This window comes from Chelonoidis abingdonii, chromosome 6 (assembly GCF_003597395.2).
Source record: "Chelonoidis abingdonii isolate Lonesome George chromosome 6, CheloAbing_2.0, whole genome shotgun sequence".
Taxonomy (NCBI): domain Eukaryota; kingdom Metazoa; phylum Chordata; order Testudines; family Testudinidae; genus Chelonoidis; species Chelonoidis abingdonii.
Window position 1 is genome coordinate 108090479 of NC_133774.1, and position 16862 is coordinate 108107340.

General features: G+C 40.5%; 1 protein-coding gene across 1 annotated transcript in view; it reads right to left on the bottom strand.

Moving 5' to 3' along the window:
• The window catches only part of CNTLN (centlein), a 617317-nt gene that overhangs the window by 157808 nt on the left and 442647 nt on the right, over positions 1-16862 (bottom strand). Inside the window, exon 10 of the mRNA XM_032801780.2 lies at positions 7440-7613. Within this exon, the coding sequence (XP_032657671.1) occupies positions 7440-7613 (174 nt within the window). The remainder of the gene's footprint in view (positions 1-7439; positions 7614-16862) is intronic.

A 16862-nucleotide genomic window follows, 5' to 3' on the forward strand; every position in this document is an offset into this window, starting at 1 on the left:
TGCAGTGTAGACGTACCCTGAGAAAAAATCTGATTGCCCAGAAGCTTGGATCTAGAAGTCAAAGGGGAAGTTTACTTACGTTATAGTTCCTACTCTACCGCGAATCCGAAGAGGACCCGAGCAGAAGGGAAGGAGAGCGGGTCGTGAATACCCATATAGGCCATACATCTCCAAGAACTCCAGTTGCTATAAGCTTCCACTCTTCTTCAAGTGCAAGTTCCTCTCAGTATTCACTGTGGGTAATGCCCAAGAGGTGCTCATTGAGGAGGAGGGTGCAAGGAAATGTGTTGCACCACAGACTGGAGGATTGCTGAACTTAAACAAGCATCTCCAACCAAAGATTGAATAAAAGCATAATGTCTGGTAAAGGTGTGAATGCATGCAACCTCAAGTTGGAGATCTACATATCTCTGAGATGGGTGCTCCTTGCAGGAAACCACTGAGGCCACATGGGCTTGAGTTGTTTGGGCCCTGACAGTCTGAGGAGGAGCAGCTTCACTTAAGATTATAAAAAAGGAGACTGCAGACAGAAATCCACTTAGAACATCTTTTCGAAAAGACAGCTTCTCTCTTTACTTTCAGTGATAGCGACAAATAATCATGGAGCCTTCAAAAGGGGTCTTGTTCAGTGTAAGTAGAAGCAATATACCAATCACTTTCTGTTCTATTAGGTTTCAAAAACATCCCTGGACGGGGTACCCCACTGATGGAAGATGTAGTGTCCTTCTGACAGGTGAAACTTCCACTTGTGATCTTTGGGCAAATGTCTGCAGAGGCTGTCTGCCAGGGAATATATTATCCCGGAATGTGCGCTGCTAAGAGGGCTATTCGATGTTGCATGCAGCAGTTCCATAGCTGAACTACGTCTCTGCACAGCAAGCGGGGGGTGGGGGGTGGATGTCACTCCTCTCTGTTTGTTTATACAGGAGACAGTGATCATGTTATCTGATCTGATCTGGATATCTGTGGACAAAATATGAGGTAGAAATGTCACCGCCTGTTTGAGAATCCTCTCGTGAGGGGATCCCTGAAAAGGGACAGTGAGAGGGTTGTGTGTGCAGAGGGCGGGGGAGACAGGAACTCTCAAGTATGGTCAGTCAATACAATGTCCAAGACCCATTTGTCCGGAATGATAAGGTGCCATATTGGGTTAAGAAAATCCACCAAAGGGAATGGGGATAACACGTGGTAAGAAGGCTGGTTGATGGCTCTCAGGCATCCTGTCAAAATGCTATTTTGGCAAGTGGCTGGGACTGAAGAGAGGAGTAGAATAGTGCTGTGTGCCTGTCATGCTGGACCCTCTACCATTTTCTGGGGAACTGGTAGGTCTTTTGGTGGAAAGAGCGAGGCGGTGAGTGGTATCTAGAAGGAGGAGGCCTGAAATTTTTCTGTGTATCTCTAAGGAGCAGAAGGTAGTAAAAGAGTAGTTGGGGTGTGAAATGACATCAATTTTTTCACTAAAATGATTGTTACCCTCAAAAAGAAGATCCTCTACTGTTGCCTGAACCTCCTTGGGGAACCACGATGCCTGCAACCATGAGGCCTGTCTCATGACTTCTGAGGTAGCCATGGAGTGAGACACTGGCCGCACCATTGAGTGACACTTGGAGGAAAAATATTGCTATGGCATATTTAGTGCAAAGGCATCCAGGTGATTTTAGAAGCCCTGTCAGGGCAGAAAACCACTTTGCTGGGTTGCCAGAGGGACAGCTGGTTCCAAGCCATTTTCTTCTTACGAGTAAGAGTCATCAGACTCTAGTGGTGCAGCCACAAGACCTGACTCCAACTGACCAGGGACAGGAACTGAAGAATAATGCACCAGTGGTGTCAGGCCTTCCATCTCACAGCTGGAGGTTGGGAACAGAGAATGTCAAGTAGACAATGTCATGAAATCTCTCAGCAGGATCAGATCTGAGAGGATCCATATAAATTGCCAGATCCTCAAGAAGAATTTATCAAAATCTTGCTGGAGGAGAGCTGCCTGGTGTCTTAGGTATGGCTGGATCTGCCAGTATCATCTTGGTACCAGATTGGTACCGCCAGTGCATAGGGAGAATGGTCTCTTCTGTCTCTGTAGGTTGCTGGAACTGGCCCTGCCCTTTCAGGGTGCAGTTTTTGCAGCACTGGTAGCTATGTTATTACCAATATCTGCCTTTGTCTGTGAGTTCTGGTGCACCCATTCGGGGACACGGAGTCTCAGGTGGTGCCAGATAAAATAGGGAGAGACACCTCTTTTTAGAGGATTTGTGGGGTGATTTATGCCTCTTCTTGCAAGAATGTTTACCTTTGCCTTCACTGTGTCTCCAATTCAGTCTTTGGGCTTGTAGGATGACTCTGAACTGGCTGATCCTGAAGCCAGAGAGATGCTACCAAGAGGTTAAGGCTGGGTAGAAGGGGATCAGGAAGGCCCAGGGTCTCAATAGGCCTCACTGAGAATGCCATAAGTTGTCTCCAAAGTCTGAACTCTTGAACACAGTGCACTAGTACACAGTGAGAAAGCATAACAGATGTCACATCTCAAGGGATGTGGGGATACAGACAGCTCTTGTATGGATCACTCATCGGAAACACCCAAGAGGCAAGTGAGGCAGAGTTTGAAGCCTGGAACCTTGGGCATAATAGGTGCACCAAAAAGTGGGGAAGCGGAAGGGGGGAAGCCCCCTCATCCCCAAACTAACTAAACTAAACTAGTACAAAAACTCATTCCTAAAACCTAAAACAATGTACAGGATTAAAGATAAAGCAGGAACACTTGCAGTGTAGAGACACAGAAGGGTTCTGCGTTTGACTACAAGTGGTAAAAAAGAAATGAGACATGGTCGGTCTGTGCCACCGCTTATGCCCTCAGTTGGAAGCATGAGGAAATGCAGGTTCCGACCAACGGAGACGTCTGTTGAAGAATTTCCAGTTCAGGGTGCATGGAGCACACATGCTCCCACAGTGAATACCATAGGGACCAGCACTCAAAAAATAATATTGTGTTTCCTGCCCACAGACAAGGAGAACAAGGGAGGCTGGTAGTGGCCTGGCTGATAGGCACAGCAGTACTGAACTGCCAGTCAAGAGGAAGGGTGGAAAGAAGGTGAGAGAAGAGAAGATCATACTCCCCTGATGGCTAGATTGCAGGGGAGTCACAAAGCATTTTTCTTGCAAACACAGGATCACTCACAGTATAGAAAAGGTGAAGAAGTATCCCCATTGATGACAGAGACACAAATAATGCCTAATGAGAAGTGGTGGGACTAGTAAGAACCGCACTACTGAACGTACTTCAGTTTGAATATGTTGTTGTCTGTTAAGTAATCTGATCAGAGATCTGTGAAGAGAACAGACTGGGTCTGGGCTTTTCAGCTGTAGTCAGGTAATTCAAAGGCAGCCTTTGCCAGAAAACTGAAGTTTAATTTTTTAGCCAAGTTAGAGTAAGCTGTGTAGTAAAAGGTGCTGTAATGCGATTGGGTGGGGCTGCTGCAATACTCAAATTGATTTCAAGAGGGAGATGGCTTCTGTAATACCTTGCCTAACAACTGCAAACTTAGTTGCTTCTGCTGCCAGGTTTAGGCACTTTAATTTGCAAATCAATCCTCAAATTATACAGTATTTTAAACACATTTACACCAAGACTATATACATACATTTGGTTGCTTTAAATTTTTTTTTAAAAAAGGCTCTTTGGAACAAAAAAAAACTAATCTGTTTTTTTTCACGAGGAGAGAGGGGGAAGAAAGATCAGCCTGAATGAGAAGAAGGCAATGCTGAAAGCTTTCATGGAAGTAGTCTTAAAGAACATCCACAGAAAAATATGCTAAGTAATGTGAGAAACATACATAATTTCACTTTCCACTGTTAATGGAAAAATAAATATCTATGGGTTTGATGACAGAAAGATGAAAGATTTTGTTTAACTTGTAGAAAATAAGGAAAGGTTTTTTTTACATGGATAGTCTTCTAACTGGGTATGCAACTTTTAGAACTGTTTCTCTATACATGAGACTTCTCTGCAAATCACATGAAATACAGGCAACACAAAGTGCCACTTTTTCCACAAGAATCTTGTACGATGAGTTTGGTCCATAAATCGTAACATGGGATAAACCAAAACTTTACCAGGTTGTTTAATAATGAATAATAAAGTTAAGCATATACTTTGCTGGATCAAGGTGCTTTGGTGAATTAGACCTAAATCTCATGAGATGACGGTAATTTGGCCTTCTGGCTGATGCCTTGGGCAACTCTGAGCTAATTCTGATACATCCATCAGAATGGGTTGCCACTAAGGTCAGAGCACTAAAGATATAATTTGATGTCACCTATTTGGAATATTGCAAAAACTGAGTCAGAGGCTCATGTAGGCAAGTTAGGGGTGTTTGTAAGGAGAGCAAGAAAGGTAAATTTGTGGGCATATTGTATTTCATGGTGAATTTTATAAACATTGTGACTGAATTCTCACTTCCTTTTCAAGAAGAGGAATGAGGATTTCTTATTGCTTACGGCAACAAAAGACAATCATGATCTGCATGTCCAAGACCATATCATTGGGATGACGAGACAAATGACAGTGAACATGCAAATTTAACAAGACATTTAACCATCAGGTCCCTCGTCTTTCAGAAAACATAGTTTTTGGTTGAAATACTGTTCTCATTGTCCTGTAGTGCACCAAGATGTAGTACGTGAATTTCTACAGTTGACAGAATCAAAACAAGCTCATACATATATACATACACACCAAAGCACACTCCAAGACATAGCTCAGGTGGGTAGTAAAATGATCACATGTCCCAATTTTACCAAGACAGGCCCCGTTTTCCATGCTGTCTGCACAATCTTCTTTTGGAACACCTGAACACGTCCAAGTTTTACTCCATTTCATCAATCAAAATGTTTGACTTTTTATAACTACAAAAAGTTTGTCTGAGATATTCCTATACTGAGTAGAGTTTGCTTTGTGTTTATTTGCTCTATGTTTACTAGGAATAGACACCCCAGTGGAATGATGGTTCAGTGTGATGAACCGTGTTGGGAGTGAAGAGAAAGGTCACCACCAAAAAGAGCGTAGACACCATTAAAGGTGTTCTTTTCCTCAAAGTAATTAACAACTGTTCAGTGTTTCATTCAGAACACTAAAGTTACTGTAAAAATGTCTTCCATTCTGAAAAGCATGCACATCGTTGAGTCAGAAGCTGACAGTAGCTTTACCAGCATTTTTTATAAAAAGGGGTAGTTTTTCTCTTGTATGAACATTTTGCAATGCTTAAAAAGCTCTACAAAAGTGGTCTGGTTTTGTTTTTATTTTTTAAAATATGGTCACCTTAGCCTATAGATGTTTTGCAGTCCTAACAGACTATTTTCTAGTGCAGGGGTGGGCAAACTACGGCCAGCAGGCTGGATCTGGCCCCCCTCAGGGCTTTGGATCCGGCCCGCGGGGTTGCCCCCCGTGGCAGTGCAGGCTCGGTGCCACTCTCAGAAGCAGCCCGTGGGCAGGGGAGCAGAGGACTCCATGTGTTGCCCTTGCCTCCAGGCACCGCCCCCCGCAGCTCCCATTGGCTGGGAATGGGGAACTGCGGCTAATAAGAGCTTTGGCGGAGGTACCTGGAGGCACAGCAAGGGCAGCGCACACAGAGCCCTCTGCCCCCTCCCCAAGGGCTACAGCGCTTCCTGGAGTGGTGTGGGGCTGGGGACAGGGCACGCATGGAGGGCGCCTGCCCTGGCCCTGGTGTGCACTGCTGCCACACCGGAGCCACTTTAGGTAAGTGGCACCGGGCTGGAGCCTGAACCCCTCCTGCACACTGCCCCTCAACTTCCTGCCCTAACACACCTCTCCTGCATCCCAACCACCATACCCCTCCTGTACCCCAATCCCCTGCCTTGAGCTCCTTGCTACACCTTCAAACCTGTGCACCCCAAACCCCTGCCCTGAGCCCCCTCCCGCAGTCCACACCCCTCCTCTGCCCCAATCTCTTGTCCTGAGCCCCTTCCTACACACTGCATCCCCCACACACCCCGCACTCCCTTCCGCACCCCAACCCCCTTGCCCCAGCCCTGCATACAATTTCCCCACCCAGATGTGGCCCTTGGCCCGAAAAGTTTGCCCACCCCTGTTCTAGTGGTTTGAAAGCAATCTGGGAATAAAACACATTTGTAAACAGAACTAAATTAAGCACTCATCAGGAACAGCAGGCACGAGCGGAGGAATGAAGTAATGTGTTCTATACCAGATGGACATTTTCTATAATATTATTTGGGTATGTATATTTAAAATACTGATATTGAGTTCTTTAAGATTTGTCTCAGGTGGCAATGGTATTGTCATTTGCATGATTAGTCCTGTCCTTGCTTTAACAAAGACTCACACACTAAAAACAAAAATTAGAAGCTCTGCATAGCAGTCCAAAAGAGAAGAACAAGCAGAATATAGAGAAATTATTTTGTTCAATCACTTGATTTTAATATACCTGAAAGAGACAAGATCCCAAAAATTGGGACAATCATATTTTCTCACTGGACAAACCTATTTAAAATTTTAGCTTCCTGTGAACAAATGATCTGAAAATAAGTATTTTGCAAGCATAATGTACACTATGGAATAACGAGGCAGAGCTGGCCACTCAAGGTCCTATAATATAGAATACTAGCTACTTGGTAATCTTCATAAGGGAACATCTTTGAGAAAGCAGAATGCCACCCCACTTTGTAAGCCAGACAGGGAGGTTTCTGTGAGTTTCCATGTGACATAAATGTCTTTCACCCCATGTGCTCTATAAAACCTCAAGAACAAAATCTTAGAAAAGTAAGTTGCTGACCTGGCTGATCCACACCAGTTTACACAAATACCATAAATGAATACTCAACCATTAGAATTATTTTAATATCTATTTTGTTAATAGGTAATGATGACTTTAAATAGGAGGAGGAACATAAGTATAAATAAAACAACAAATGATCTAGAAAGGTGCAATTTAGTACTTTACAAAATAAAAGATATCCAGATTATAAACTGAAGGAGTTCTAGTTTTAGTACTTTATATAAAATAACACCACTTCATATTCAAAAATTCAGAGGCATAATTTTGCATTATTTACAAACTCTTGTAAAATAAAAATTCTTATTATTTATATTTCCATAGAAAGGGAAAAAGGGTATCCTAACAAACAGAATGAAATACTTAATATTCATTTTAAGAAACCTGCAAAGAATTTGGCCATTAAATAATTTAATTACATTAAGAACCCCTTATTCTATGTTAATAAGGTAAAACTTTCTACTCCCAGAAGTTATTTTAGCAAGTCTTTGGCAGAAAATACAAACACTCTTCAAACAACCTTCCACAATTATAAGCAGCATGGACAGTTATTGAAACAGTTATCTGGACCCCTGAGCAAAAATGTTTGACTTTGCCAGCCTCATTTTGACATAACACAAGACAATAAAACTATCCTACCTCATGCTTTCTTCCAGACTTCACAGTTTTGCTTTCAAGGATGTCTGTGCTGCAAAAGCTATGCTCTGCTAGGTTAAGATTTGCTGTTTTCAATTTTTCCTGCAAAAACTGTATTTCAAATTTCTGTGATGCTATAAGACACTCTAGCTCATTTAAAGAAGGTTGTTGAAATTCCTAGAAAATAATAGCACAAGTATGTTTAATCAGTAACATTAAAAACCATAGAATTGTAAAAAGAAAATATAGACAAAGCTGACTTCAGAAACAAGATCATCTATGTCACACGAATCTGTGCAAGCTGTAAAAGCTTCTCTCCTTGGGAATCAAAGGTGTAGTGATCCATCAAAAACAACTCCCTAAGATCTAAGTAAATGTATTTTCACAATATCACACATTTTTAAAATCAGGAGAAAAAAGATTAAAAAATTCATTTATCATGATTTACGTTTGTCTCCATACAAACATTAAAGAAAGTTGGTGAAAAATAACTACTGCAGTCATTTTAACTCCTACATGAAAAAAACGGGATTTCTTGACAAAAAGCTTTAACTCCAAAATTCATTAGTGCTAAAAATTAAGATCCCAAGCCTCTTGGTATCAATAAATTACAAAACTAGAAGATGAACAACAGTGGCAATGTTGCTCTCAGAACTACTTTTTTGAGTGCCCAAAATAACTACCAATTATTTGAGTGCCCAAAAATGTAGCTGCTGCCTCGCAAAAATAAGTAAAGACACAGCCCTGACCTGTGGAGCTTGTAATGTAAATTCAGGTGATGCAAGTAACGAGGGTCCAATTTAACAAAAGAGATGGAAGAGAAGAAATACAAAAGAAGAGGAAGAGAAGGTTAATGACATGGGATCAAACTGTTACTCAGTAAGTCATGTACACATCTTCATGGTGCCACTGGATTAATTATTTCAAAATTTTAAATTTATTAACTCATTTTATAAAGATTCCTTGGCATAATAGAATAGGAACAAATTTTTCTCATCCTGGCCCTGATTCAAAATCCATTGAAATCACTAGAAAGGCTTGCATGGACTTCAATCACCTTTAGATCAGGCCTCTGATGAACAAAAGTATCATCATTTACTTTAAGGGGACTACTCATTTCAATAAGGAAAGGAAGATGCTAGAATAGCTATTAACACTTATTATTCTTCATCCAAATATACACATCAAATGATCTGGCCAAAAAAAAAAAAAAAAAATCCAAAAAACCCAAAACTCTGCTCCAAGAAACCATTTGGTTACGTTTGCTGGACAGCTTCCACATTCAAGCATATCGTCAGACAAATAGCAAAATCTGAGCAAAAGTGCTTTGCTCACAAGTGAATACACTACAAATGCATAAGGATTAAAGAATAGGAGAGTGGACATAGCCAGATGATTCCTTGCTATGGAACTTTTTGCCCATAAGCACTATGAACTTAGTTCCTGCAAGTAAACATAAAACCAAAAATATCAACACTAATTTTGTTAATATGATAAACAAGGTCACTCCTCAGCCAGACACAGAGCAGAAGGGTAGGGAGCTCTTCAGGGTGAGGGAACAAAAAAAGTCAACAGGCTTACTAACACAGTTCGTTTAATAATCTCTGTTGCGCTCTATAAGCTATTTGAGACTATGTGGTTGCAGATAGATGAACACTTCCTCTCCCTCATTTCTGATCCCCAGGGACACTAGAAGACAAGCCTACAACGACTGGGGGACCATAAACAAAAAAATGAAAAAGCAAGGAGAAGGTGACAGGGCAGGTACTTGGTTTGCCAACCACAGAAAGGAGGATTTCTATAAAGTAGGATTCTTCACTTTACAATTTGTCAGAGCTTCTCTACTACTGACAGGTGAAAATAATTCAAAAGATAAGAGTAAAGCCAAGGAATAAAGGGTCTTTGCTGTTTTTAACTTAATATGCTTTAGGACATTAGATTTTAGGGAGCTTTTCAATCATGTTTGCATATATAAAATGATCAAAAAAGTTGAATACAAAATAACATTCTCTTTTTCATTCTAAAACATGCACACATGCCCATGCCCATAGATATGAGACGGAATAAAAGTTGTTTGCTGTTAAATTTTGAACTACATGTAAATGATACATCCATTAGATATAAAACAATTCCTTGCCAGCTTGCAAGAAGGGAGTGGACTCTCTAAACTCAAGGTACGTCTACACTTAGCAGCAGTGTGCAGAGTACAGAAACGGCACACTCAGCTAGCACACTTATAAATAGCAGTGTAAATGGTAGGACACGGCTTAGGTGAGTAAGTGCCCTATATGACTGAACTCCCAGGGCAAAGAACCTGTGCAGCTCTCTACATGTCCAAGCAGTGCCTCCCACATCAACACTGTAATTTTTAGCAGTGTAGTGCCCTCTGCCTTCCCACTTCTGAAGCATTTCTCTGCTCCAGTGAATGTCATGATGGGACTTAGGCAGTCAGAATAGTGGTCAGAACAGAAGCCAAAATGAGGAACCCGAGCCAAGAATCAGAATTGTAAGTTGAGCAAAGTGTCATAGCTGGAGTCAGGAGTCAAAGACCTGGGGAAGGGATCAGGAACAAGGCAGGAACACATCAGGAAGCAAAGTTCAGGAGTCAAGTGAGAACGCAAGGTCCAAAGCAGCAGCCAGCCAGTAATTCATCCAGTTGTACCGACAAATCCCTGTGCTTCCTTCTAGCTTAAACAGCACACCCAGACCAATCGATGGGGCCAGGCGCTCTGCCAGTCAGGACTCCCGGGGCAGTGCCTCTCGTGGGGCTAGGGTTCCATTTGCCACTCCACCCAGTAATTAATAAGTAAGCTTCTGGATGGCAACTCGAACATGAAGGGTGCTTGGATTCCCATGGAACTGGGATCAAGATCCATGGATCCTCCCAGTGAAAGGCTCCAGCTGTGGGGAAAGGCTCCAGCAGCTCCCCTCTGGCAGAGCCTTTTCTTGCCCCAGTGAAAGGCTCCAGCAGAGGGGAGCTGCCCGAGTCTTTTACTGAATGTGTAGCTACACATACTGCTGTGGCAAGTGTGGATACAGCCCGCCTTTCACCGCACTGTGTAGCTACAGATGTAGGCCCGTAATCAACACATGACGGTGTAAGTGTAGACATAGGCTCAGTTATAAGTATTTTAATTAAGGGCTATATTTTATTATATCCATGAAATACAACTTCTTCAAAGTAGAAGAAAAATCCAAGACATTTATACTGAAACTTGAACCAGTAAGATTACAGTAGACAAATAAACGTAAGTCTCCTTTATGGTAAAATTATTGGCTGGTTACTGTATTTCTGCTGTCAAATTTCCCCAGTCACCAATGAGATATGCATAAATGTTATGAAATGAAAATAAATGTAAGAACCACAAAATGGGTGAAACATTGGCTACCCTGAAGTCAATGGCAAAACTCTCATTGACTTCAGTGAGCCCAGGATTTCACTCAAAGAATTTTTCTTCTGTACACACACACACACACACACACACACACACACACACACACACACACACACACACACACACACACACACACACACACACACAGAGTAAATATGCATACTTCTCTGGGTTTTTATTTTATCAGAACCTTTTCAGGGGTCTGTGTTCATATGCTTATAGTTATGCAATAGATCACCGTTACCTGTGTAGAATTTACAGTATGTTTCACAGGAAGGAAGTCTTCAGAACCTATTGTATATTTTATAGGTGTTGCTCTTTTATGGTTTCAGGAACTTTGACAACTCACTCCTTGTTCTGAAGATATCTATTTTCAAGACTGAGCTTCTCTCTAATGAATGTAGTGTTTTTAGTAAGATGTTGTGTGTTGCCTTCCAGTATTTTAACCTTTTCTTCACCACCTGATATACACTTCTGTGTTTACCAGTCTGGTAACAGTTTTTTACTGGAGTTCAAATGGACTTCTGAATTTCATGAGTTTTTAGATTTAAAAGTAGACATTTTCCAAGCTATACAAATTTAATCAAAGCTATCTCAAAATTCAGGGATATTCAGATTTGGGGATATGGCTCATTTCACATGGCACTAATGTAATTCTGTGTACTAAATTTCCTTGGTTAGGAGAAAAAATAGTGAAAACCTAATTTTGAAGTGAAGAGATTTGACTTTTGTGCTAGCTAGGCTTTTCCCCTGAACAGAAAATAACATACTAAAGAAATACTATTCCAGGATTTGTGGATCTTGAAAGACAGAGTGAAATTCTATCAGACACATAGGGGAGAATGGTCACTGCCCTTTTTCAGCAATAGCAATCCTCTTTAGTTGTTCATCTTTTCCTCTGCACTCTTGTGTGGGTGCTACTGCAATACAAATGAAAATAATAATGGAAATTTAAAAATTAAACGGACAGAAATTGCAGATTATTCATGACCTTAAGTAGGAGTAGTGCTGCAGTTCAGGACTTAGGAAAGTAATCAAAACCCAAATCCTGTACCCAGACAGTCCAATCTAGAATGTGTACTAAGGAGATCTGCAAAGACTGGTGAGGAAAGAAGCCTTATGACACACCAAGGAGCAGCAGTGGAGCTCCTCTAGAACTGCTAATGCAGAAGCAGTGCTGTAGTAAACCTCTTTCCCACTAGCTGGAATTCTAAGTCTCCATAAGATGAGAGAGAATTGTCAGTAGTTCCACAAAGTTTCAATTCCTTTAAATTTGTCCCCAAACCCAGAGGTTGCATTCAAAGTCCCTGCAGAGTTACACTCCTACACAGGCTGCACACACGTACATTGAGTACACATTAAAAGCAGAACTGCCAAAGGTCAAATCTCACCTACGCATTTAGCAATCCTGTCACACCTCCCCACAGCCCTGCTGAAATGTAATGTACCCAGCAGGGCTGCATGGATTTTACTGTACACCTCTACCCGACATAACGCTGTCCTCAGGAGCCAAAAAATCTTACTGCGTTATAGGTGAAACCGTGTTATATTCAACTTGCTTTGATTTGCCAGAGTGTGCAGCCCCACCCCCTAGAGCGCTGCTTTACCACATTATATCCGAATTTGTGTTATATCAAGTCATGTTATATCAGGGTAGAGGTCTAGTTTTTCCACCAGTCGTCAGGGACCACAGTGATGGAAGAATTGCAGGCAGCCAAGCGACTCTGCCACTTCCCCTCTTGCGAGATGGATCCAAGTGACCATGGAGTAGCTGGGATCAAAAAGGTGACACCTGTGGCCCTGAGATGAGATGTCAAAGAGTGACAGAGACTGACGAAAAGAAAGGTCAGACAGTGAGAGCAGGACATGTTTCCCTTGGGGCTGGCACACAATATGAGGACAAGGGCTGAAAGATCGCCGCAGAGAAGGACAGAGGCTGAAGTGGGATATATTGATCCAGGATTTGAAAACCCTAACTGCAGGTTGACTTGCCCAAAATCTCCATCTCCCCTTGCCCAGGTACTGTCCCACCCACTTCAGTCTGCCCTAAGGTCCCCTTCTCCTCTTCCCCCTCATTTTCTCAACCCCACCTCACTGTTACGTTGGCTCCTCAAGCTGCCCCTAGCTCTTCCAGCCCCTCACCCACTTCTGAGAGATTTAGGAAGATAGGGTGGTACCTGCTCATACTGTGTGGCGCATGTGCGGGGGAAGATCCTGAGGAGGAAATAGTGATTAGCAGCAATAAATGTTAGGTATGACACTGCATCACAAAGTAAATGTGTAAGTTAATTTTTCTGTCAGTCACCAACGATGAGATCTTTTGTTTAGTAAAGATCAATTAAAATCATATGCTCTTGGACTGAATGAAATACGAACAGAATTCATTCATGTTATGTTCACATACTAACATGCAGCATGTATAAATTGTAATTCATTGCAAAAGGCTGTTTAAGTTTAAAAAAATAAAAGTGAAGAAACTTATTTATACAAACCAGATTTTATCTCATTTCTTGCGTGCATGTCAAATTCAGACTCTGTCAATACAGCTGAATACAATTGAAGCTCAGAGCACAGATCTATTTATTATATCCAGTATATTGTAGAACTACAAAAGAATTAGGGACGTTGTAACTGGCCCTGTGTAGGTCCACTAAATGGGAAGAGTACAAGGAACCTTCCCACTGCATCCTGCCCACACTAGGACCATCTACAACCTGGCTAGGAAGTGAACCCACTGCGTCTCCTACAACGTTTATCAGTGGTACCAGCAGTCCCAGATAGGGTTGTGGGAGCAGAGCTACAGTCCTGCCCATGCCCCCAGGCTGCACCACCTTTCAGAGCTGACCAGGCATAGCAGGAAGGAGTGGGAGAATATTCTCGGCCTTTTTAAAAGGTAACAGAGCTCTCCAGCTGAGTTATGTATGCTCCTACTGGGAGTTCTCCTACCTCCCCAATGCAAGGCTGTGGTTTTGAGGCACAATCTAACTCTTAATGTGGAGAACCAGAAGGATACAGCGAATAATAGGCTGAATAAGCAGTCAGTTAGGAAACAACATAACCCCCAATCATTAGGCAATCCAATACAGAAGTATTTATTAACCAATTTTTATAAAGATTCTTACCACAGCAGCTATGGCCTGAATTACGAGGATTGGGGGAAAAAAAAAAAGATATTAACAAAAATCAAGAGAAGAGACAAAAACAGTCAAAACTAAGTAAAATAAATGGGTTTTGAATCAGGTCCTGAAACATATCATATAAAATTAAATACAAAATGCACAAGGAGAAAGACAAAAAGGGGTTTTATTTTTACATAATTATGGCTAAAAGCTTTCCAACCCCAATCCTATTGGCTCAAGCAAGATTGGGATATTAACTACTTGTGAAATCTAATATACTATATCCATTTTAGTATGTATAGAAGAGTAATATTGGTATAGCAAAGGAAATATCTATGTATAGAAAAGGAAAAATATTTCACATCATTTATTAAAAACTTAGAAGCAATTATTAACATGGTAAAAAGTATAGTTAATTATTATAGGTCTTGGCACTTTTATACAGTTATTGTTTCTTGAGTTTTACTTTTAGAAATATCTTTCACTAATTACTAGAAACCTTTCATTACCTCAAATAACTATGTTGAATGCATATGGAATTTTCCAAAAGATTTTAAGCCCACAGAGTATTATGGCATTTCAGAATTAAAGTAGATCAATTTAAAGGACAAATTTTGCTTAAGAAGTAATATATAGTAAATAAATAATATAGATGTAAACAATATTTTGTTTATCCTTCCACTTATAAATTCACTATTGAAAAATGAAATACAAGTCTATGTCTGACAATAACACACCACTTTGAAACAGACACACCCTAGTTTGCTGAAATCTCACACTTATGTCACAAGTAAAAATCAAAACCTGTGCACTAATGGTATAAACAAGGGATTATGCTTGTTATGCATTATCATCTCTATACATTAGAACCTCAATCATACTCAAACAAATTCACTAAAGTGTGGTTTTCAATCTGCTAACTATGCATTCCATAATAGCCTGTAATTATTAAAAACTGACAAGAAAGCTACGCCACCTGTGTTTATGTGAAGCCAGGTAATGAAAAAAACAACAACGCTGTCATCACCTCTCAATTCCTGATTGCATTATCAAAACTGTAGCCGAGTTTGGCATCTGGGTGTGACCTTGTTAACTGCTAGGGTAATTAAATTTATTCTATTGGGAAAAGGGATGATAAATTATTAGCAAGAAGATTTTGTTCACATTTTATTAAATTGGCCTGTCAAAGGGTCGGCCAAATTATCAAGGGCCTCATTTATTGGAGGCCAGCCATATTGCCACATCTGTTACAATTATTTATAATTTCAGCAGTTGAAAACCAACTGAGTTAGGCATCCGCCATGTAAAGTAATTTACAAATTATCTGATGAGGGAGTGTTTTAGCTTCTCCCTCATTTCTAGCCAGCAGAAAGCCGCACTGTAATTACAGAACACAATTAGGTTCTTTGGGGAACTTATCTTGCACTCATAGCCATAGTAAGATGCAGCAAGAACATATGGAGGAGCTTGTGCTTCTACTCCCTGAAGCTCGTGACCCGCCTGCCGCTGAGCCCTTGAGTTGAATTTGAATGAGTGTGCCATGGCTAATGTTCTACACATGCACCATTTATGCCACAAAACAAATCGGATCACTGTTAATTATGAAGCAGCTATAATCAGGCCTTCACATCTGTGTAATGTGAAGCGCAGTAGGCTGTATTCCAATAATGTATGACTACCTTTGGGTCGCAAATTGCAAGCCATATTGCCTCAGTAGTAGTTACTGAATTCAACGTAACTCCTTTGATAAAAGCCCACCACAAGGATATTTTTATCCCTTTTTTTTTTTTTTTTTTTTTTTTTTTTTAAACACAAGCCTTTCTTTATCAGCTATTGACCAGAACAGTTAAAGAATATGGCACAAGTTCATTAATGAACAGTAGCACACAGCACTCTAATTTAATGAAACCACTTGAGCCATAAAAATCAGATCTAGTTAATTCCCCCTTCCTCAGTTTTTTTTCTTTTCTGCATCTAGCCTAAATCCCGGACTCCAACATAATGCCATGGGTGATCTTGCTCTAAAATATAATTATATTTCCCTACATTTATAAACAGAATTCATGTTTTCAAAGGCTCTGTGTTTTTTAACATGCAGTGGGGGAAAAAGAGAGAAAGAGAGAGATGGCCAAAGAGTTTCTTTTGCATAACTCAAATTTAATTCGGTATCAATTAATACAGTACATATCATTTGTATTTTAGAAATTACTGTCTGGCAGCTGCCTTCTAACAAAAAAAAAAACCCCAAAACAAAATACCTCTTTATTCCGTGAAAAATCTTTCTGTGAAAAAGCAGCTAAACAAGCTGCACCCAGATGGCAAACCAGCTACAGTTTAATTAATCCACTAAAAGCCATTCAGTTTTCAGTAAGGGTAATGTAATTTTGAATAATTGTAGGAAAAAAATCACTAAAACGATCTTAAGTTTTATTATAGCAGTATGAATAGTGCCACTATAGAGTAGTTAAAGTTGAGTTGCTGTTTCCATTATAAACCCTACATTTTCAGTATCTTGGCCATTTCACATTGCTTAGGTTGAAAACAGATATAAAATTTGTCAGTGTATTAACATCATAAAAATCAATTACATTCAATCAAGCTATTTTTCAAAAAAAGGTCTTCAACAACTATACTTCAAAATAGAATTTAGATTTTACTTGAAAAGCGCTATACCAAAAATAGCTTAGTTTTCAAAGTTATGCAGTTCATTCTTAAAATGGACTACATTTATTTTTATTGTTTCAAAGAAAAAAAATTATGGAAGAGTTCTGTCTACATGCTAGCACTGCCTCAGCATCCTGGGTGGAGTCCCCTGTTGTCATTGTAAAATGCCCAGTTGTTATATACTGAAACAGGGGTGCTGTGACTGTGGTCTATGCTGGAAAAGTACTAGGGTCCTGTTGTTCCAATAC